We start from the raw sequence: 20,775 nt of genomic DNA, 5'->3' as shown, positions 1-20,775 counted from the left end.
TAATGCTTCACTGTTAGTGTGGTCCTATTCAAAAACCTTTAATTAGTCGATAAGTAGAACGTCAAACGTATGTATGTGTAATAGTTTAGAACGGATTAAAACAGAAAAAAACACCACTAAAGAACAACATCCCTCTATACCGGAAGTTGGATTGTTTACGTCTTCCAAAATGGCGGCGGGAATGTATTTGGAACACTATCTGGACAGTGAGTTATTTTTCAAGGTTATATAGATATGAATATATAGAGGATGCCCTTCAACTCTAAAACCTAAATGTTTGCGTTACATCATTCAGACGCTTGATTGGTACATTGCAACGAGAATGCACAAATCCTATGGGTCTAACATGGCGTTTGGCAAGCTGTGGCGCCTGCATTTGTCAACTACAGCAGTCAACATTCAGCTTGACTAAATTACAAACAGCTAAACTTCAAATGTTTAGGAAACCACCTGCATGTTCTCACATGATGATAGGAGGACACGTAGCCGAGAGAATACCGTCAATAATGTAATCTATTTCTTCCAAATGCATACTGACTTATCTTTTAACGTTCATCATTTTTTCCTTCTTACCAGGCATAGAGAATTTGCCGTTTGAACTGCAAAGAAACTTCAACTTAATGAGAGATCTTGATCAACGCACAGAAGGTGAGAAACGACAAGCAAGGGTTTGTATAGACATAAAAACTTCAACCAATTGCATGGTAATGAACATTACCATACATTGAACATTACATTGAACATTACCATAACATCAGAATGGCTCAGTAACCCGTGCATTAAAAGACAATCGTTTCCTCATTATCATCATCAAACCAGGTCTATACACTGCCAAATGGCCTGCTGATGGTCGCACAATTTAGGTCTGTGTGTGGGGGGGGTGTCTCCTCTGCAGATCTGAAGGGGCAGATTGACAACCTGGCTAAAGAGTACACTTCCAACGCGAGGACTCTCTCCTCAGAGCAGAAGCTCTCCATCCTGAGGCAGATCCAGCAATCATTCAGCAAAAGCAAAGAGTTTGGAGATGATAAAGTGCAACTGGCCATGCAAACATATGAAATGGTGAGCACAAGCTAAAATTCCTGACAGCCCATCCCTCTACACTTTGCAGGTGCAAGTGAATGTTTTTTCACCTGCTTTTCTCTACCTCAGGTGGACAAACACATCAGGCGACTGGACACAGATCTGGCTCGGTTTGAGGCAGATCTGAAGGAGAAGCAGATTGAGAGCACGGATTATGACTCTGCCTCCAGTAAGGGCAAGAAAAGTATGTGTCAGTGTTTAGCGGTCGTAGGAAACGCAGTGTCCTAAGTGATGTGTCACCGTATTAACCAGAGAGACATTTTGTTTTCACATTCTAGGCGACTCCAGGGTACAGAAAGAGAAGGTGGCTAAAACACGATCTAAAGTGAAGAGTTCGGATGAAGACGGTAGTCCAAAGAGTGTGCAGAAGAAGGTCAAACTCCTCCAGCCGTGAGTTAATCGCATTGCTTCCGACCTCACCCCGTTAAAATCATCTTAACACCGTGATTTGCATGTCCTCGCGCAGTGGGTTGAACTCATTCTTCTTCTCTGGTTTCATTCTTCTTCTCTGGTTTCTTCGTCCCATTGTCAGAGGGGAGTTCAGCACTCCCACTGCTAACTTTGGGAATGTCCACCCATCTGATGTTCTGGACATGCCCGTTGACCCCAACGAACCCACCTACTGCCTGTGTCACCAGGTGTCCTATGGAGAGATGATCGGCTGTGACAATACAGATGTAAGTGTCTGTGGACATTTCCCTTTTCAGTGTCATGTGGTGTAAATAGACCCGTCTCTTCAATCGTATAGTGAGGGGGAGGCGTTGATTGAGTTTTGATTGTCCCTGCAGTGTTCTATTGAGTGGTTCCACTTTGCTTGCGTTGGCCTGACGACCAAACCAAGAGGAAAATGGTGAGAGAATCAACTTATGTTAAATAAGTGAATTATATCTAGGGAGACGAAGGAGGTTAAGAGTAGATTAAAAAATATATATTTCATTATGAGATCCTGAAAACATTATGACTTTAGATCTTCTAAAAATACGACACTGGTACAAAAGTATGACACTGGTACCCTCTTCCTTTTGAATTTTTCCCCACATAGGTATTGTCCTCGCTGTACCCAAGACAGAAAGAGAAAATAAGACAAATCAAAACAGGTCAGACGACTTTGGCCATCTGGGAAAGGATGAGATAAAAGAAGTCCTTTTTAACTTTTTGAATAGTATTCAATACTGTATCATCACCTGTCTGTATGCCAAGCTTGGTTTTCGCTATTTTATTACCATTGCCTTATGCAGTTTGTGTTGCGTCTTGTTTATAGTTTGATTTAAATTATGATAGAAACTAGAATGATTACGTGTAATGACATTTTTTACAGTATTTTGAGTGAGCAAGAAAGACTACATGTTGCATATTATTTCACCTTCTTAGTTTCATTTATCCAACTGCAATATGCTTTACACTGAATTTGACTGAGTTTAGTTTTTTTAGTAGTATATGCTTCAATTGGGTTGAGATTCTATTAGTGATGTATATTCCATTATTTTGTCTAGAAGAGTAAATAAAGGCCGGAGTGTCATGTTTACAGTATTAATGTAGATTGGTTGGATGAGCGTGTCATGGAATGTTTGTCTGGATTGAAAGTGAGAAAATGTTTCAAGTGAAAATGTTACAGTAGCTGAAACGTGGATAAACGGATTTATTTTATTTTTTAATACAGCTACTACCTCAATCTACTGTCTTTGGTCTGTCTTTTTGGACCAGTGCAACACTGATAGATTGTAGCAGGAACAATCAAACAAGTGCACGCATTTTTTGAAAGAATATTATCATGCTTATTTTTGATTATCTGCTTTTAACATAATTTAGCTTTCATGTTCTACAACAAGGTGGCAACCATAGACCGCAGAACATTAACGGCAGCAACTTTGTCTAACGGGAAGGAGAACAATGTGGGAGGGGCCAGTGACTACTTAGTTCCGTTGGCGCGTAGTTGGTCGAAATTCAAAACCTCTTGTCCCTGAGATTGCTGATAGACTCGCAAATTTCCGTTCCGTGCAAACATCGTCACAATATAAAACACCTCGACAGATTAAACTGTGGCTGGGAGTACGACAAAGAACACAGGTACGTTTTTTTCTTCGACCAGTTGTAATTGCTTTGAATTTAACCGTTTAAACACCTAGCTATAACATTGTAAATTGACTGCTAGCTAGTTAGCCTAGCAAGCCTGAACAGTCGCCTCCTAGCTAGCTATCTTACAGTACTTGCCAACAAGCATAGTTTGTCGGAAGTAGACTAACCCTAGCTACATTTGTTGGAACGAATCATTTCATAATGCTAGGAAGTAGTCTGGCCAAGGGGTAGGTCGTGTTTTATGTGTATATTTCGACAAGTTATTACACCATACGTGCTAACGGCGTAGTCGGAGGAACATAATTAACTAGCTAGCTAGAGCCTGACCATTTCAAAACATGAGAAAACAGCCACTTGTTTCCCCGTCAGGCATGTCGTGGGACTTCTTTGTGCCAGTATGTGTGGGTGATCTAGTAAAGACGGGGGGCACGAACCAATATGTGGTTCAGGACGTCGTCTCGCCTAAACAACTCCCCTCTCTTATCAACAGTAAGTTGCCTGTCGAATCTACAAGCTATGTTGTGCTTAAATGTTGCAGCATGATATAACCTACATTCTATCGCAGTTTGATTGTAACATGACTATTGCGGTTAAACAGGGTTCAAGGCAGCGCTGAGAAGTCAGGGGCCTTTATGTGTCTTGGAGCACTTCGACACAGGCTACAGTGTGTTGCAGTGAGTATTGTTTATACGTTTTTTTTATGAATTGACCCCTGTGTACACAAGTGACTGGAGAAATCTCAAGCTGTACTCCTGTGCTCCTCTTAGACACTGTAAAAGCGTGGACTTGGGTGTGAAGGAGGACACTCTGGAGTTACTCATTCAAGGTCACTGTCTGCTATTAAACCTCCCTAAACTAGATACAGCTGTAGCTATGCAACTCAAATCTAATGAAATTCTCTCCCCCATCCTGCAGTGGTGAGTGGCTTGTCTGTCTCCCTGCCTGCCCTCCTCCTCTCCACCAGTTTCTCTGCCCAAGACCGGAAAGAGCAGCTGAATGCTGTTAAGATGGGTGTCTTCCTGCTCTGCAAGCTCACAGAGAACCTGGAGAGTGACTCCAACAGACAGAGTATCGTCACAGCACCCAGTAAGGTATGTCTGCTTGCTTACAGTGGCAGTTGTCCTAACATTCCCGAGACCAAATTGACCACACACCGCAATAAACAACGTATGGATTTGTCTTGAATTGCCCAGTGATGAGATCATGGCAAGTATGAGCCAATCGGGCCAAGAGTTTGTGCTCTCCAGCCTCCTGATTGGTGGGTAATCTTGGCAGGGTGATGAAGGTTTGCTGCTCTGCTGTAAGGGTCCACCTATAGTTACCTGGCAGTCTCCCTCAAACCTGCCTTCCTTTAAGTCATGGGTTAAAGGCAAGAAGGAGACTGCAGACATGGTGTGTGTTTGTGTGCGTTTGTTTTGTGTGTGAGTTATGTATCAGCTGGCTTGGAGGCACAACTCTTTGTTGAGGGCCTTGAGGGCTGTGAGTATTCTCTTTGGTAATCTGAGGGCATTCAAAACCATCCCACCTTCTTCTTCTGGCGTGTTAAGTCACTAAAGGCCAACACTAACACTTGATAGACAAGGAAAAATCCTTGTAGAGTCCACTCTAATGCGGCCCTTGTTTGTGTCCCCAGGGTGGAAAGAAGGGCAAGGCTCCGGGAGAGGGCCGGCTGCAGTGGGACTCTGAGCGGGAGACGGTGCTGCTGGCTCTGATCCAGCTCTTTCAGCTGGACATCCGCTCTCTGTGGAGCCTCTCTCTGGTGGATGAGGAGTTCATCAGGTAGGTGCAGTCCTCCAGGGGAGGCAGCCGAGGGCGTCTGCTGGCTTCACAGACTCCGGTCTGTTTAGACCCATGGGAGTCAGGTGGCTGAGCGGTTAGGGAATCGGGATAGTAATCTGAAGGTTGCCAGTTCGATTCCCGGCTTGCAAAATGATGTTGTGTCCTTGGGAAAGGCACTTCACCCTACTTGCCTCAGGGAGAATGTCCCTGTACTTACTGTAAGTCGCTCTGGATAAGAGCGTCTGCTAAATGACTAGATGTTTCGAGGTGAGCTGCGCTGATTCTCTGAGATGTTGTGTTGTCCTCTCAGCTGTGTGACGTGCTGCTGCTACAAGCTCCTGGAGAACCCCACCATCAGCCACGTGAAGAGCAAGCCCAGCCGCGACGCCATCATCCACCTCCTGGGCGTGCTCATCAAGAAGTACAACCACCTCCTGGGTCCGTTAACACACACACAGGCTGAGTACTGGGAGCACACGACACGACACGTGTGTGCCTGTCTGTCCCAGAGGGAGAGGTGGTTATGCTTGGTCACGCTTGTGGACTCCACCTGGCGTGCTTTGCTGCAACACTCGGGTCATCTCTCTGTGTCTCTCTTTCCCCACCCCACAGGGGCCAGCGTCAAGGTGATCCAGCTGCTGCAGCACTTTGAGCAGCTGGGCTCAGTGTGCGCCCAGGCCGTGTCTGTGTGGAGCACAGAGTACGGCGTCAAGGCTGTCGTTGGAGAGGTCATCAGGTGGGTACGGTGGCCAGGGGGGCAGGCTCTCAACCAAGCTAGGTCGGCTCGACACGAATCTGCTCGCAAAATGGTGTCCCACCCTGTTCCTGCCTCTGCTGACGCGTCAGTTCTCCCCCTCCCCCCTCCTTAGAGAGATTGGGCAGAAGTCGCGCGAGGAGCTGGCCAGAGAGGGATCAGGGGTCAAAGCGTTCTCTTCCTTCCTGTCCGAGCTCAGCACCATCGTGCCTGATGTCATGATCCCCAACGTCAGTGTGTTAATCACACACCTGGAAGGAGAGGTACACACACACACACACCCTGACACAATACTCACACATCAAGGCATGTGCACGCATGCAGTCATAATGAAAACATCTATTGATGTAGAGCGGGGGGAACCAAGGTAACAGCAGCCGTCCTCTGTTCGGCTGTCTCAGAGCCCCAGCATGCGTGTGGCTGTGTGTGAGGTGCTGGGAGAGATCCTGGTCCGGGTCCTGAGCGGGGACGGCCTGGACGAGTCGGGCAAAGCCGACCGCGACCGCTTCATGGACACGATACAGGAACACCTCCACGACACCAACTCCCACGTCAGGGCCCGCGTGCTGCAGGTGTACACGCGTGTCGTCAACAGCAAGGTGAGCTCCGCGGTACCTACGCGCGGTGCGCTCGCGTCAAACACCTCGACTTGTACGCGCTGGTGGGATCCATGTCCGTACGTGATGTTTCGTCTTGTCCGGCCTGGAAGGCGTTGCCCCTGTGCAGGTACAGTGAGGTGATGGGGCTGGCTGTGGGGCGGCTCATGGACAAATCCATCAACGTGGTCAAGAGTGCCATCCAGCTCTTGGCAGCCTTCATCGCCCACAACCCTTACAGCTGCAAGGTAACTCTCTCACACACACACACACACACGTTCAGAGACTTCACTTGTCCCCATGGAACAGTCACCCTTTGACAGTAATATGCGATGTGTGGAGCTTTTCGTTAACTGCGTGTGTCTGGTGTGCAGTTGAGCAGTGCTGACCTGAAGAAACCCCTGGAGAAGGAGACTGCTAAACTCCGAGAGATGACCGAGAAACTGGAGGGACAGGCGCCTGGTGAGATCACTCATCTTCTCTCTGTCCCCATCCTCCATCTTGCTCTGCCCAACAACAGAATTAGGAAGAGCATTGTCTGTGTTTCTGTGCTGCTCATTGGCCCAGTGATGAGACCAAGGCGAATGCGAGCCAACTGAATGAGTGTGCTGGGGTCTCCCTTGCTTCAATTGGCTGGTAATCTTGGCAGTGCAGCGGAGATTTGCTGCTCTGCTGTAAGGGCCCGCCTACAGTGACCTAGCTCCGCCCACAGTGTTCTACCTGGAAAGAAACAGGGAAAACACCGGGAGGATGCTTACAGAGTGTGTGTGTGTGTGTGTGTGTGTGTGTGTGTGTGTGTGTGTGTCCAAGGAAGGGAGTCACCCCAGCTCATCTCAGTAACACAGTTGGCTATGAGCTATTTCTACTTGTCTGAGGGCTACTCATTTTCTAAACTTTCTTCAATCGACACCTGTCAGAACCATATACGATTGTTAAACAAAACACCACAGTGGGGTTATCATACACGACCAGACCACGCCTCCTGGTTGTGCTGACTCCCCCACACCCCATCACACCTGGAAGGCTGTCCCAGCAGGTGGTGTTCAGGGGGTTCAGCAGCTCTGTCTGTGACCGCGTCTCTCCTGTGTGGTGCGTCTCTCCTGTCTGTGACCGCGTCTCTCCTGTCTGTGACCGCGTCTCTCCTGTGTGGTGCGTCTCTCCTGTGTGGTGCGTCTCTCCTGTGTGGTGCGTCTCTCCTGTCTGTGACCGCGTCTCTCCTGTGTGGTGCGTCTCTCCTGTCTGTGACCGCGTCTCTCCTGTCTGTGACCGCGTCTGTCCTGTCTGTGACCGCGTCTCTCCTGGCTTTGACCGCGTCTCTCCTGTGTGGTGCGTCTCTCCTGTCTGTGACCGCGTCTGTCCTGTCTGTGACCGCGTCTCTCCTGTCTGTGACCGCGTCTCTCCTGTCTGTGACCGCGTCTCTCCTGTCTGTGACCGCGTCTCTCCTGTCTGTGACCGCGTCTCTCCTGTCTGTGACCGCGTCTCTCCTGTCTGTGACCGCGTTTGTCCTGTCTGTGACCGCGTCTCTCCTGGCTTTGACCGCGTCTCTCCTGGCTTTGACCGCGTCTCTCCTGTGTGGTGCGTCTCTCCTGTCTGTGACCGCGTTTGTCCTGTCTGTGACCGCGTCTCTCCTGTCTGTGACCGCGTCTCTCCTGAGCAGTGGCCGTGATCCGAGCATCGGAGCTGTGGGCCGCCATGGAGCCAGAGCTTCTTGTCACCGCCAGGGCCGTGCTGGAGCCCTCCTCTGAGAGGGAGGAGGAGGAGGAAGAGAGGGAGGAGGAGGAGCAGAAGGAGGAGGAGGAGGACCAGGATGACAGAGCGACGGCCCTGCAGATCGCCCAGTTCCTCCGCGTCAACAAGTACAGGTGGGGTGAACACACAGGTTGCCTTGTCAGCCCGAATAGACTCATTAACACAGGCCATGTTTTAGACTACAGACAGACAACCCCGGGTCTAAACTGAGAACGGATTTAGTTGCTTTTGTTTGTGATGGTACCGTGGCATTGCCGGGCAGTAATGTTAAGGTGTGTGTGTGTGTTTTTCTCCTCAGGAACGCGGTGCGTCTGTGTGTGAGAGCCCACAGTCTGTTCCCAGAGTCTCCCCTGTTTTCCTCTCTGGCTAATGTGACCACCGAGACTGTGATGAACACCCTGGCTCTGCTCTTCAAAGGTACACAACCTCACCCCCCCCTGGTTGTTTCCATGCCCTCACTGAACGCGCTCCTTAACAAGGAGGCGGGGCCGCCCAGAGAAGCTCCTGATTCGTCCAATCAAATCCCAGTTATACTTTAAAGGGGTAAATTGATCGTTGTGTGGGCTTTTAGCAAAGTCCATTGTGATGTATGGGTGAGGGGCTGATGGTGTTAGCTGTTACTGAGTCTGAGCCGACACGTACAGGTGTAGAAGTCACGCTTAAAAGCTGCAGACTATGTGGAGTGCAACAGTTACATTCACTTAGAGGAAATTCAAAGTTAGATTCACGTCATTATTGAACTTGGTCAGTCTGGGTCTGTGCAAGGCTTTTTTTGTTGGGGGGGGGGGGGGGGAAGAGAGATGTGTTTGAATGCCCAGTGATGAGATCATGGCAAGTATGAGCCAATCGGGCCAAGAGTTTGTGCTCTCCAGCCTCCTGATTGGTGGGTAATCTTGGCAGGGTGATGAAGGTTTGCTGCTCTGCTGTAAGGGTCCACCTATAGTTACCTGGCAGTCCCCCTCGAACCTGCCTTCCTTTAAGTTATGGGTTAAAGGCAAGAAGAAGACTGCAGACATGGTGTGTGTGTGTTTGTTTTGTGTGTTTGAGTGTTATGTATCAGCTGGCTTGGAGGCACAACTCTTTGTTGAGGGCCTTGAGGGCTGTGAGTATTCTCTTTGGTAATCTGAGGGCATTCAAAACCATCCCACCCTCTGATCCAGACTGTGGGCGATCAGCAGGGTACATTGCACTGTGGGGGAAAGTTAGTGATAGATGGAACTGAACTGGAGTGGCAGGAACATCTTAGGTGGGGAGATACAGGAAGTACACAGGACCTGACCACGCACTAAGAGCCTCAAAAGTAGAAGCATGAGTTTTAAGTGGAACACTTAACAGGAAGCTGTTCCACACAGTTCATTAGAGGTTGATTGGGGCTCATTTACCTGTCAGTCAGTCGGCAGTGGCACTGCAGGCCCCTTTTAACAGGTTATATAGGAAGAGGGGTGTTTTTGATGAGCTATGAGGGTTTAGTAGTTTCTGATTGGATTCAGGCGCTAGAACTAGCATTTGCATGTAATCACCCAGAGCGCGTGTCTTTTGTCGCCCCCTGCCTGAAGGCCCAGACGTGGACACGTCAGAGCAGACCCAGAGCCTGCCCCCCACCCCCCAGAAGGAGGGGGCCCAAGAAGGAGAGAGGGAGGGGGTGGAGGGGGAGCTGAAGAAACAGGAGATGTTGGTGCAATACCTGCGGGACACCGAGAGCTTCTCCCTGCAGGTGGAAAAGGCCATCGCTGTCATCAACACCATGCTGTACTGGAAAACCACAACAGGTAGGCATGTGTACAAGTCACCCTCGGTGGACAGGCATGGACAGCAAACCATCCGAGCACTGCAGAAAATAAGCAAGAGGAATCAAAATCGTTTGAACGGCAATGCGCTCCGACGGGTCACGCGTGTCCTTGTTGTGTGCCTCAGTGGTTCAGGAGGCGGTTGAGTTCTGTGTGACGGTGTGCGAGTTCAGCGTGGCCAACTCTCTGACCGGCGTGAGGAAGATGCTGCCACTCGTGTGGTCCACGGACGCTGCCATCAAAGACGCCGTGGTCCAGGCCTACCGACGCCTCTACCTCAACCCCCAGGGGGACACCACCAGGTCGGTCAGCTCTGCCCTGCACAACCCCCCCCCCCTGCCCTCTCTCAGAGCACCGTTCAGCCTTCAATATTTCCACAGCTTCCAGTGTGATCCCAGGACGGAAAAACGCCACACTCTCACTTCCGATTGCACACATATAACACTAAAAAAAAACTCATCAAATCTCAAGAAGACTATCAAACAAGTCTCTGATGCATCCCAGCAGCTCTGGAAAACTTTAGGACCTTCAAAGCCCCATCGTCTCTGAACATACACCTTTTAGATTGGGCCCTGCTATCTTCTCGGTTTCGACAGTATCAAAGCCTTTTCACCGAAAAGCTTTAGTCCTGCGAGCAAATTAATCTTGGCACCAGCCGTCTCTCTTCAAGCCTAGGCCCAGTGGAAAGCTAACTTTCCATCAGGACTTGAAGGGGCCAATCATACCACTCCTGGGCACTACTGAAAATGGGTTTTGGTGATACTGCCTGGGCCTCGAGAATAGCTTTTCTCTCACCCTCACAGGCTGTCTGTCTGTCTGTTGTCTCCCACAGGGCCAAGGCCCAGACTCTGGTGGACAGTCTGTCTGAGCTGATGGTGGACGCCCCCTTGGGGACTGTCCAGTGTCTGGAGGAGATAGTGAGTCTCCACTTGTTACCTGTTATCAAACCTGCCCGCTCATCCACACCCCCTCTAGTACAAACTCACATTTCTGTATCTAAAATGTGTGTGTATATCTTTTTTTTTTTACACAAATACTGTCCAAGATATTCGAGGTTAAGTAAGGAAGCTTCTTGCCTAGATAACGTTGAAATCACTTGGGGTTTGGAGGCTGGTGGAGGGTGGGTTCCAGATGTGACAGCCAGCTGGAGGTGACCGTGCTGGTCGTGTGTCCTCAGGTCCAGGAGTTCTTCAGCGGCGGCAGTGTCCTGCAGTCCACCGTGGTGCAGGTTCTCTGGGAGAGGTTCACCGGGAAACGAGAGGTCTCTGGGCTCCACAGGCGAGCGGCGGTGCTTCTGCTGGGCATGGCTGCACGGTATGCGCGCGCACACACACACACACACACTTCCAAGGCCAACCCTGCTCCTGGAGATCTACCCGTCAGTTTCTACTACAGACCTGGTTGTAGCGAACATAATTCAACTTGTCAAGCGGCTAATTATTAATGAGGTGTCTTGGATTGGGGTTGGAAGGAAAACAACCGGAACTCTCCAGGAAGGCGGGGTTGCCAGACGGCCCTGCAGCGCACACCACTGACTGACTGACACATGCACACTGCATCGTGCGTCATTCCCATGCCCAGTGATGAGACCAAGGCGAATGCGAGCCAACTGAATGAGTGTGCTGGGGTCTCCCTTGCTTTGATTGGCTGGTAATCTTGGCAGTGCAGCGGAGATTTGCTGCTCTGCTGTAAGGGCCCGCCTACAGTGACCTAGCTCCGCCCACAGTGTTCCACCTGGAAAGAAACAGGGAAAACACCGGGAGGATGCTTACAGTGTGTGTGTGTGTGTCCAAGGGAGGGAGTCACCCCAGCTCATCTCAGTAACTCAGTTGGCTATGAGCTATTTCTACTTGTCTGAGGGCTACTCATTTTCTAAACTTCTTCACTTGACTCACCTGTCAAAACCACATTTCCCCCCCCCCCGCATCAACTCGACGTTTGAGGTCTACCTTTCAGCTGGCGGGCTTTGTTGTAGCCATGAGACAATGCCTCTCCTCTCCACAGCCCTCATTAGCAATTGAATAGGCGCATAGTCCCAGCTGCTCGTCATTGTAAGCTGAAGTCACGACCAGATAAATCTGGGCTCCTTGCCAGTGCTTTTCAGTGAGTGTGTGTTTTAACCCCGCCTTCCCTCAGTGTCCTTCAAAGCCACTGCTGGGAAGAGAAGGGAAAGAGAAAAGGAGTGAGAGAGCCAGAGAGCACAGTTGGACTATCTATCTCTGCAGTCCACCCACACCCTTCTCCAGCCCGCCTCCTCCCTTCCTCCACCGCCCGGCACTCCTAGCCTGTTGAACCCTTTCCGCGCTGCGCCTCACCCGGCCTCCCACGCACATGATCCGGGAGCGGGGTGGCGACTGGGGAGGGCAGGGCACGGTTTGCTCCGTGCGTGGAGGCAAAGCCCCTGCCGGCGCTCCCCCCGAGCAGCTTCGACCTCCACGTCCAACTGCACCCCCTCCTCCTCCTCCTGTGTGTGTGTGTGTGTGTGTGTGTGTGTGTGTGCTTCTGTGCACTTGGATAAAGGGCCACTACATGTTTAAAAAACATCTATGGGAGAAGTAGCACCAGAAATTCTTCTCTTAAGTGCACATATGGAGATGGAGAGCTTTGCTTTTACGGACAGTCTAACGTGTGTGTGTGTGTGTGACCCACAGTGCTGAGAAGGAGGTGGTTCTTAGTAACCTGGACACCCTTTGCTCTGTGGCTCTGGGAGAAAAGGTGACTGAAGACTTCTTACTGGCCAGAGATACGGTCATCACCATCTCCAGCATCACTGACCATGTCCGGGTATGGACACACACACACACACACTCACACACACACACACTCTTGCGTAGACGTTTATTGCTGCGCTGTGTTTGTGACCGTACGTTTTGACTGTGCTCTCAGCAATCCAAGGGAGCGCCGTTCAGACTGCCTCAGGATCATCAGTTGTTTTCCTGCCTCACCCAGGCTGTCGCAGAAGGTACACACACACACACACACACACAGTTACTAGTAATATTAGTTTGGGCTTCCTGATATGGAGCCTGAGTGGCTTGGTTGGTGTTTCCTCCACCCCTCGCTGGCTGATGGCTCCGCCCCCTGCAGGTGTGGTGATGTCAGACCCTCACTGGCAGAGCTTCATGGAGCAGGCCGTCCGGCTGCTCTACTTCCTGTCCGAGTCCCCAGACCAGCTCTGTTCCCGCCTCCTCCAGCGCTCCGCACGCCTCCTATTGGACCAGATCACGGAGGGCGGGGAGACGAACAAGGATGTCAGCCAACTGCAGGGCGGCTCTCAGGATTCCCAGGAAGATCAGGGTGAACAAGGTGGGATGTCGCTTTTCGGAGTGAAAAACGAATACCTCAGCAGAAAGTGTGTCCCCCCCCTCTGTCGTTTCCATAGAAACATTTTCATCTGTTCTCTTTTCCATCCCTGTTTGGTCACAGCTTCATTGTGTCCCTCCTCCCTCCCAGTAGCCTAGACATGTTAAAGCTCTTCTTACAGATCCTGTCTCTGTCCTGGTGTGTCTCTGTCCCACAGTGAGCTGTGTCTCCCTGGCCCAGCTGTTGTCTCTGTCCTCACCTGTCCTGGTGTCTCTCTGTCCCACAGTGAGCTGTGTCTCCCTGGCCCAGCTGTTGTCCCTGAGTGGCAGCGTGGCCTTCTGGCAGGTGTCCCACCTGGAGCGCAGCGTGAGCGCAGAGCTGCGGCGCAGACGAGGAGAGAGGGAGGAGAGGGAGGAGAAGGGCTCCTCCAGCAAGACCAAGGTCAGTCTGGCCTGAGGAACATCACCTCAGAGACAGAGCAGACAACTGGCTCGTGTTCACACGATGCCAAACAGACCACAGTGTTTCCCATACATTGATTTATGCACAAGTTTTTTCTTTTGCTTTGGTTAAAAGCATCTGCTACTTGAGTATAACGTGACCACGAGCCCTATCATCCAGTGCCGTTTAAGGTGATTCATCAGTAGCAGCGGTACTCACGTACGCTTCAACTGTGATTAGCGTGACACTGAAGAATTGTGTTCAAATTGAGAGACGTGACATTTGGCGCCCCGTAGAGGAGGGTTATTAACCTGTAGAGGAGGGTTATTAACCTGCCAATCAGGACGCAGCTCCCCTCAGTGGGAGGGCCTTAATGAGTCCTGTTCTGTTTGCAGGAGAAGGAGATTGACAGGTGGTGTTGACTCACACCCATCGGGGGTTTGTCATTCCTTGTCCTCAAGCTTCCTTGGTATAATAATAGTAGGAGTCCTTTTCAAAATGTTGAAAGTTCTGAGAAGTTGTTGTATTAACAGACAGTTGATCTGTCGTAGTCCAGGCTTGGGATCACTAGTAGGGTTTGGGCTTTGACACGATAAGCTGCCTTCGGTCCATACGTGCATCCTAGCAGTGCATGTGTCTGACGTGGACGTTACCTCGACAGCAAGCGGCCAATGAGAGTGCCGTGGAGGAGGAGTTAGGGCTGATGGGCGCCTCGGCCGAGGACACGGAGGCGGAGCTTATCCGGAAGATCTGCGAGACCGAGCTGTTGGCCGGTGAGACGCGTTCTGCTGTCATGTCTCCTGACGGACCTCAGTGCTCCCTCACGGTGATCCTAACCCCCCCCACCCCCTGTGTGTGTGTCTCAGAGGAGGGGCTTCTGTGTGTGTTCCTGCCCCTGCTGGTGAAGGTGTGCAGCTTCCCAGGGCGGTACTCCCACCCCCAGCTCACCACCGCTGCCTGCCTGGCTCTCTCCCAGTACATGATGATCAGGTGAGTCCCTGTCCTCTAAGGCCACAGCCGCCAGGACAATCACTGTGTGTGTGTTGGTGTAACCCCCATCTGCAAGTCACCTGTCTGCCTGTGCCAGCTCCTCAGTGTGTGACCTGTGTCTGCCTGTGCCAGCTCCTCAGTGTGTGACCTGTGTCTGCCTGTGCCAGCCCCTCAGTGTGTGAGGAGCATGTTCGGCTGCTGTTCACCGTGCTGGAGCGCTCCTCCCTGCCCGTCGTCAGGGCCAACGCCATCATCGCCCTGGGAGACCTCACCGTCCGCTTCCCCAACATTCTGGAGCCTTGGACCCAGAACCTATACGCCAGGTCAGTCTCTCTCTCTGTCTCTCTCACTCTGTCTCTCTCTCTCTGTCTCCCTCACTCTGTCTCTCTCTCTCTGTCTCACTCACACTCTCTGTCTCTCTCTGTCTCCCTCACTCTGTCTCTCTCTCTCTCTCTCTCTCTGTCTCACTCACACTGTCTCTCTGTCTCCCTCACTCTGTCTCTCTCTGTCTCACACTCTCTCTCTGTGTCTCTTTTTCACACTCATATGCGTGCACACACACACACAGAGGACTTTGCTATACTCCTTGACATGGTTCCGCACGCACACACACACACTTGTTGTTGTGACAGAACCGCGTCTGTTGACGACAGTCCTGCAGCAGAAGGCTGTGGGCGCCGTCAAGCCTTGTCGTTGTGGAACGTGATGGAAGAGCAGACAAGACAAACCTAATCAACCTGCTGTGTGGGTTTTGCCCCAGCCCTATCCAATCACATCCCATCAACACTTACATGACAGTCGCCTTCGTCCCAGCTGCCCACTGACTGATCTCCAGAGTTTCCTTAGCCTGTAAAGTTCCACCTCTGTCATACTGCTCCCTTAAACTGGAAGGTTGTGGAGAGCTGTGTTTGCTCGGTGGGGGGGGTTCTCCATCGCATGTGGATTTCAGATGTGTTCTGCCCTCCCTTTCTCCTTTAAACGAACAGAGATCTACTCTGTGATCTGTCAGAGGCCTTCTCACATCACTCTGCATTCTGACCCCCCCCTCCCCTCGCCGTTGCCCTAGCAACCCAACGGAGCCCTGGAGCTCTGTAATATGCCGCCCTGCGCCGCGACACCGCCCTGCCAGTGGGCGATGGAGTCCAGAACCAAAGAGGAGGGGTAATTATACTGGGGGGGGGGGGGGGAGAGGGAGGTGAAGGTACTCCTGATACTCTGTTGTCTCTCGCCCTCTGGGGTGAGGGGGGGGTCTTTGTAAAGAACCTAGCGTTGATTGCATGGTTGTTCCACCTACGTGGACACACGGTCTGAAAGCGTCCCCTCTTCCCGAGAACAAGAACCAGAGGCTGGTCTCTCTCCCAGCTGCTCCACCCTCTCTTGGACAGGTTCTGTTGGGGTTCATTATGATGGTCAGTCGTCCCTTTGGCACAAGCTGTGTTGGTGTAAAGGAAACTGGCGTTAATTCTCTGGCTTTGTTGGAAGAATTCCCTTTATAGTTTGTAGTCATTAAAGACTTCAGAGTGTTCTCTAATGTAGAAACACGCCGTCCTCCTTCACAGTCCTGCAGGGCCCCGATAAGGGTTTTAACAAGTCATGACTAGTGTTCCTTCTGTTAGGTGTGATCGTGTGAAGCTGTGTCTTCAGGCTTCACTCTGGATTATGGGCAAGCTGTCAACACACACACACACGACCCCAAGTCACGATCCGCTTCTGGAATACATACATTTTATGAGCCGTTTCAGTTGGGTCAATGTGGCAGACTCAAATATTTATTATTGTGAAATGTTTTAATAATAATGCCTCCTTAGCCTTTTAAATGCAGAAAAATCCCCGGACTCACCATGTCTTCCCCCCCGCCCAGACTGAGCGACGAGAACCCGTCGGTGCGGCAGACGGCGGTGACGGTGCTGACGCAGCTGGTGTTGAAGGACGTCCTGAAGGTCAAAGGTCAGGTCAGTGAGGTGGCCGCCCTGCTCCTGGACCCGGAGACTCACATCGCCAGCCTCGCACTCAACTTCTTCAACGAGCTCGCCTCCAAGGTACACACACGCACACACATCCCACCGTCGCACGTCGGGAACCAGTGTGTGAAGTCTGCTGGTGTCTTTAGCTCTCCTTGCAATATCAGGCAGATGTCCTGCGCTAGCATCAAGTTCTACAAAAGACTGATGCATATATTTTAGTCAGTACATCCAAGCTGTATGAAGTCAGGGAAACGCCCTGCACCCCTAACCCCCCTCAGATGCCCTGCTCTGACCACACCCTGCTCTGACCACACCCTGCTCTGACCACACCCTGCTCTGACCATGCCTCCCCCAGGACAACGCCATCTACAACCTGCTGCCGGACATCATCAGCCGGCTGTCAGATCCAGAGAGAGGCATGAACGAGGTGGACTTCCACACCATCATGAAGTGAGTGAGCCTGGGGGGTGGGGGGGGAAGGGTTCTAATGTAATTCTAGTCATGAGCATCCTCTTTGATCATCCAATAGAGATACTTGACCTTTTGAAAGGGTGTGTTCCCTGTGTATGTGTGTGTGTGTGTGTGTGTGTGTGTGTGTGTGCGTCGCCCACCGAGCGTGAGCTCTCCCAGCCTGGATCCTCCCTGTGGATGACTTGGCATGCAGGGTCCACGTTGGTCTGCCCCCGGCTGGGAGGCGTGCTGAGTACGATGTGTGAGGCTGACGCTGCTGGTGCACGCCGAGCTGAGTGTCATTGTTGTCCTGCTTCCCGCCTCTTAGGCAGCTGTTCTCCTACATCACCAAGGAGAGACAGACCGAGTCCCTGGTGGAGAAACTGTGTCAGCGCTTCAGGACCGCCAAGTGAGCTCAACCCTGTGTGTGTCTCTCTCTCTCCTTCCCTCTCTGTCTCCCTCTCTCTCCTCTGTGTCTCTCCCTCTCTCTCCTCTGTGTCTCCCCCTCTCTCTCCTCTGTGTCTCTCCCTCTCTCTCCTCTGTGTCTCTCCCTCTCTCTCCCTCTCTCTCCCTCCCTTGGTGCCATCTCTCTGTGTGCCATCTTCACTCCTCCTCTCCATCTCCTTTCTCTTACAGCCTACCTCATCATCTTCTCTGTGTCTAGTCTCCCTCCTGAAGAGCAGGCCTGACAGGGAGGGGGCCTGGGCTGTGGGGGAACATTGTGTGGGAGAGTGAAAAAAATACTTGAATACTAAAAAAACATATCTAAGCAATGGATGAAGATACAAATGTAACTTTGCATAACATTTTAAAATTGCTTAAAAATTGCATACAATGTATGATCATTGGAGGAATATTGGTTTAAAAAGAAGTTTCTGTAGTCTACGTTCTCACTCCATCCTTCTGTCCTCCACGCTCCCCTTTGACGACGCTTTAGTCAGTTCCTCTGAGTTTGTAGAGATGTGTCTGCTCTGGGATGCTGGCAGTGAGGGCTGAGTCACAGACAGAGTAAGGGCAGATCAGACATATATTATATCAGACCGCGGCCAAGAACGGCCACTAGAATGAGATTATCCAAATGCCAGGTCGAAAAGACAACCAAAAAGACAGCAATTGGCAAACAACCCAAAAGACACCAAAGTCATTTTGTCCTGAATCCTCAATGACCCCCCCCCCCCCCCAGCAGCTTCCCCCTCGTCCTCACCCCCCTCTCCCCCCCCTCAGCAGCTTCCCCCTCGTCCTCACCCCCCTCTCCCCCCCCCTCTCCAGGACGGAGCGTCAGTGGTGTGACCTGGCCGTGGCCCTGTCCCTGCTGGCCATGTGCGAGCGGGGCCTGAAGAAGCTGCAGGAGGGCTGGGAGTGCTACAGCGACAAGCTGACCGAGCTGGGCGTGTACCAGCCTCTGCTCTCCATCACCGCCAAGCTGCGCCGCGGGGCCAAGCCCCTGCTCAGGGTACACCCCCACCATCACCACCACAGCCTCTACAACTCCCTTTATTCCACTTGCATAAACACTGATTTCAGAAGGACAGAAGGGTACACGTGTCGTAGGCCACCATGCTATTGGCAAACTGATTGTGGATTTTCAAACCAAATAAACACCTCCAGTGTGGAGGGCCAGGCACCATGGTCACCTCCAGTGTGGAGGGCCACGCATCATGGTCACCTCCAGTGTGGAGGGCCACGCATCATGGTCACCTCCAGTGTGGAGGGCCAGGCACCATGGTCACCTCCAGTGTGGAGGGCCAGGCACCATGGTCACCTCCAGTGTGGAGGGCCAGGCACCATGGTCACCTCCAGTGTGGAGGACCAGGCATCATGGTCACCTCCAGTGTGGAGGGCCACGCATCATGGTCACCTCCAGTGTGGAGGGCCAGGCACCATGGTCACCTCCAGTGTGGAGGGCCAGGCATCATGGTCACCTCCAGTGTGGAGGGCCAGGCATCATGGTCACCTCCAGTGTGGAGGGCCACGCGTCATGGTCACCTCCAGTGTGGAGGGCCAGGCATCATGGTCAGATCTGAGAGCAGCGAGATGAGACTGTTGCCCTGAGCCTGATGACCCCCTCCCCCCTCCAGGCCCAGGTGGAGGAGTTTGAGAAGAGGCTCACTGCAGTGCATACGCGGGGGCTGGAGAACGTGGAGAGCCCCGAGATGGAGGAGAGCCGCAGGGAGGGAAGCGACAACACCGTCTCACGCACCCCACTGCCGGCCAGGGGGAGGGGGCGGGCCAAGAGGGGTCAGTACACACACACACACACCCCTGCTGGCCAGGGGGCGGGGGCGGGCCAAGAGGGATCTGTGCACTCCCGCACACAACGTAAACACAAATTTTCTTTCTTTTATTGTTGAGTGTTTTTGTTGACCTAAAGTCTCTAATTGAATTTGCTCCCAGGTCAACCAAAACCCTCTGTGTCCAGTCACAATGACGATAGTGACTTTGCTACACCCAAACCAAGCCGCAAGTCCTCCAGGAAAGCAGTCATTACCTTCAGCAGTGACGAAGAAGAGGAGGAGGAAGAGGGTGAGTCAGCATGTTGATGATGAACATCCGAGTTCAGATTTTAAAATCAGAAATCATATTTTTTTCTAAACTGCTGTTTTTTTTTTTTTTTTTCAACAACCAATCAGATGCTGTCATGGCGGAGAGTGAGACCCCCAAGGTGACCACTCCCATTGGCCGAGCATCCCGACGCGCTCGCCTCCGACACTGAGCTCCACTTCATCTTTCCTACTCTAGACTGTGTTCCTTATTCTGTTTATCTTGCGCTTTTTTTCTTTTTTTTTACGTAGCATTTCCAGTGTTTGATATCCATGTCAGGGTCTTTTTTATTCTTTTAATATTTTATCTTTCTTTGTATATTTTAAACGTTGCTCGAGCGATCACTGAGATGAGTCCTTCAAGCCATGGAGTTGCATGGAGACATTTTAATAAACTGGTTTGATGTGAACCCCTCGGCCCATCTGTGCTTTCTTTCTACTCGCTGGCCAACTGAAAGCATGCATATGTTAGCAAAATCACAGTGAATTCAACAGATGGGAGTGTGTGGCTGTTAAGGGTGTGTGTGTGTGTGTGTGAGTGATCATTTCCAGTAGACACAGATTTATACCCTCATTATAGGGAGTGCTGAATGCCCCTTGGTATCACATGTTTGTACAGTGGCGTGTTTGTGTGCGTTGGGGTTTACAGACCGCCACAGCTTGGCCCGGCAGGCTCGTCTCTCTCTGCTCACCCTCTTCATCCTGCATGTCACCTTCAGGATGATTTCACATCGCTTGTTTTCAGCTGCAGCGTTCTGCTCCTCGCCTACAAAAAACTTGTACATTTCAGGAAGGTCTTGACACAAACTAAAACTGATGCTCGTAAGTTTTCTCTTTGCTGGTTTTATCTCGTGTCCTCTGCTCCGCCATCCACTGGGTCCCTCCTCCTCCTGTTCTGTGCTGCGTCTTCTCCGACTGCCCCCCCCTCCATCCCTCACTCCTTTTCCCTGCATTGACATCACCAGGCATTTCATCTCCCCCCACCCCTCCCCCCTCTTCTCTTTTGTAGCTAATCTCTCTCGCCCACTCCCTCTCCCACGCACTCCTCTCCTAAAAGACAAGTGTGTATCTGTCGTTGAGTTATGTAATGGATAAACAACACCTTTCTGTCTTTCGTCTGAAGTTTGCTTCGCGAAACCTCACGCGCACGACAACGTACGCTGCGGTGTACGACCGATGGCGAAGGTGTGTCGTGTTTGGTTCACCCGTGTGTGTGTGTGTGTGTGTGTGTGTTGGAAAGAGTCGTGCTTGCTGGTGGTGTTG

General features: G+C 51.4%; 2 protein-coding genes and 3 non-coding genes across 6 annotated transcripts; all 5 read left to right on the top strand.

Annotated features, from left to right (window-relative positions):
- Positions 1–121: 121 nt before the first annotated feature.
- Positions 122–2,755, top strand: LOC146301520 (inhibitor of growth protein 4-like). Of its 2 annotated transcripts, none has more exons than XM_084668794.1 (8): positions 122–206; positions 577–648; positions 896–1,062; positions 1,153–1,252; positions 1,362–1,473; positions 1,616–1,760; positions 1,872–1,933; positions 2,126–2,755. In XM_084668794.1, the coding sequence occupies exons 1-8, from the start codon at positions 170–172 to the stop codon at positions 2,163–2,165; spliced, it is 735 nt and encodes a 244-aa protein (XP_084524920.1). In that variant the 5' UTR covers positions 122–169; the 3' UTR covers positions 2,166–2,755. The 2 variants fall into 2 exon arrangements, with proteins under 2 accessions (XP_084524920.1, XP_084524919.1); XM_084668793.1 differs by having other exon boundaries at positions 1,153–1,267.
- A 128-nt stretch (positions 2,756–2,883) lies between these two features.
- ncapd2 (non-SMC condensin I complex, subunit D2) lies at positions 2,884–19,922 on the top strand. The gene is made up of 32 exons (XM_084668780.1): positions 2,884–3,150; positions 3,529–3,648; positions 3,758–3,833; positions 3,927–3,985; positions 4,075–4,250; positions 4,793–4,938; positions 5,249–5,376; positions 5,551–5,674; positions 5,808–5,955; positions 6,094–6,291; positions 6,402–6,536; positions 6,663–6,750; positions 7,946–8,150; positions 8,336–8,454; positions 9,594–9,806; positions 9,952–10,126; positions 10,657–10,741; positions 11,002–11,138; positions 12,476–12,608; positions 12,711–12,786; positions 12,912–13,130; positions 13,414–13,568; positions 14,230–14,341; positions 14,435–14,558; positions 14,726–14,881; positions 16,420–16,597; positions 16,878–16,972; positions 17,301–17,381; positions 18,242–18,425; positions 19,051–19,210; positions 19,367–19,495; positions 19,603–19,922. The coding sequence occupies exons 2-32, from the start codon at positions 3,531–3,533 to the stop codon at positions 19,683–19,685; spliced, it is 4,215 nt and encodes a 1,404-aa protein (XP_084524906.1). The 5' UTR covers positions 2,884–3,150; positions 3,529–3,530; the 3' UTR covers positions 19,686–19,922.
- Positions 4,347–4,668, top strand: LOC146301519 (small nucleolar RNA U85). The gene has a single exon (XR_014729692.1). It is a non-coding gene; the product is annotated as a small nucleolar RNA U85 (small nucleolar RNA).
- On the top strand, positions 8,850–9,169 carry LOC146301518 (small nucleolar RNA U85). Its single transcript, XR_014729694.1, has one exon. It is a non-coding gene; the product is annotated as a small nucleolar RNA U85 (small nucleolar RNA).
- LOC146301517 (small nucleolar RNA U85) lies at positions 11,400–11,687 on the top strand. The gene has a single exon (XR_014729695.1). It is a non-coding gene; the product is annotated as a small nucleolar RNA U85 (small nucleolar RNA).
- Positions 19,923–20,775: the final 853 nt, after the last annotated feature.

This window comes from Hypomesus nipponensis, chromosome 2 (assembly GCF_054491055.1).
Source record: "Hypomesus nipponensis isolate SF chromosome 2, ASM5449105v1, whole genome shotgun sequence".
NCBI lineage: Eukaryota > Metazoa > Chordata > Actinopteri > Osmeriformes > Osmeridae > Hypomesus > Hypomesus nipponensis.
This window is presented reverse-complemented; position numbering and strand designations above follow the sequence as displayed.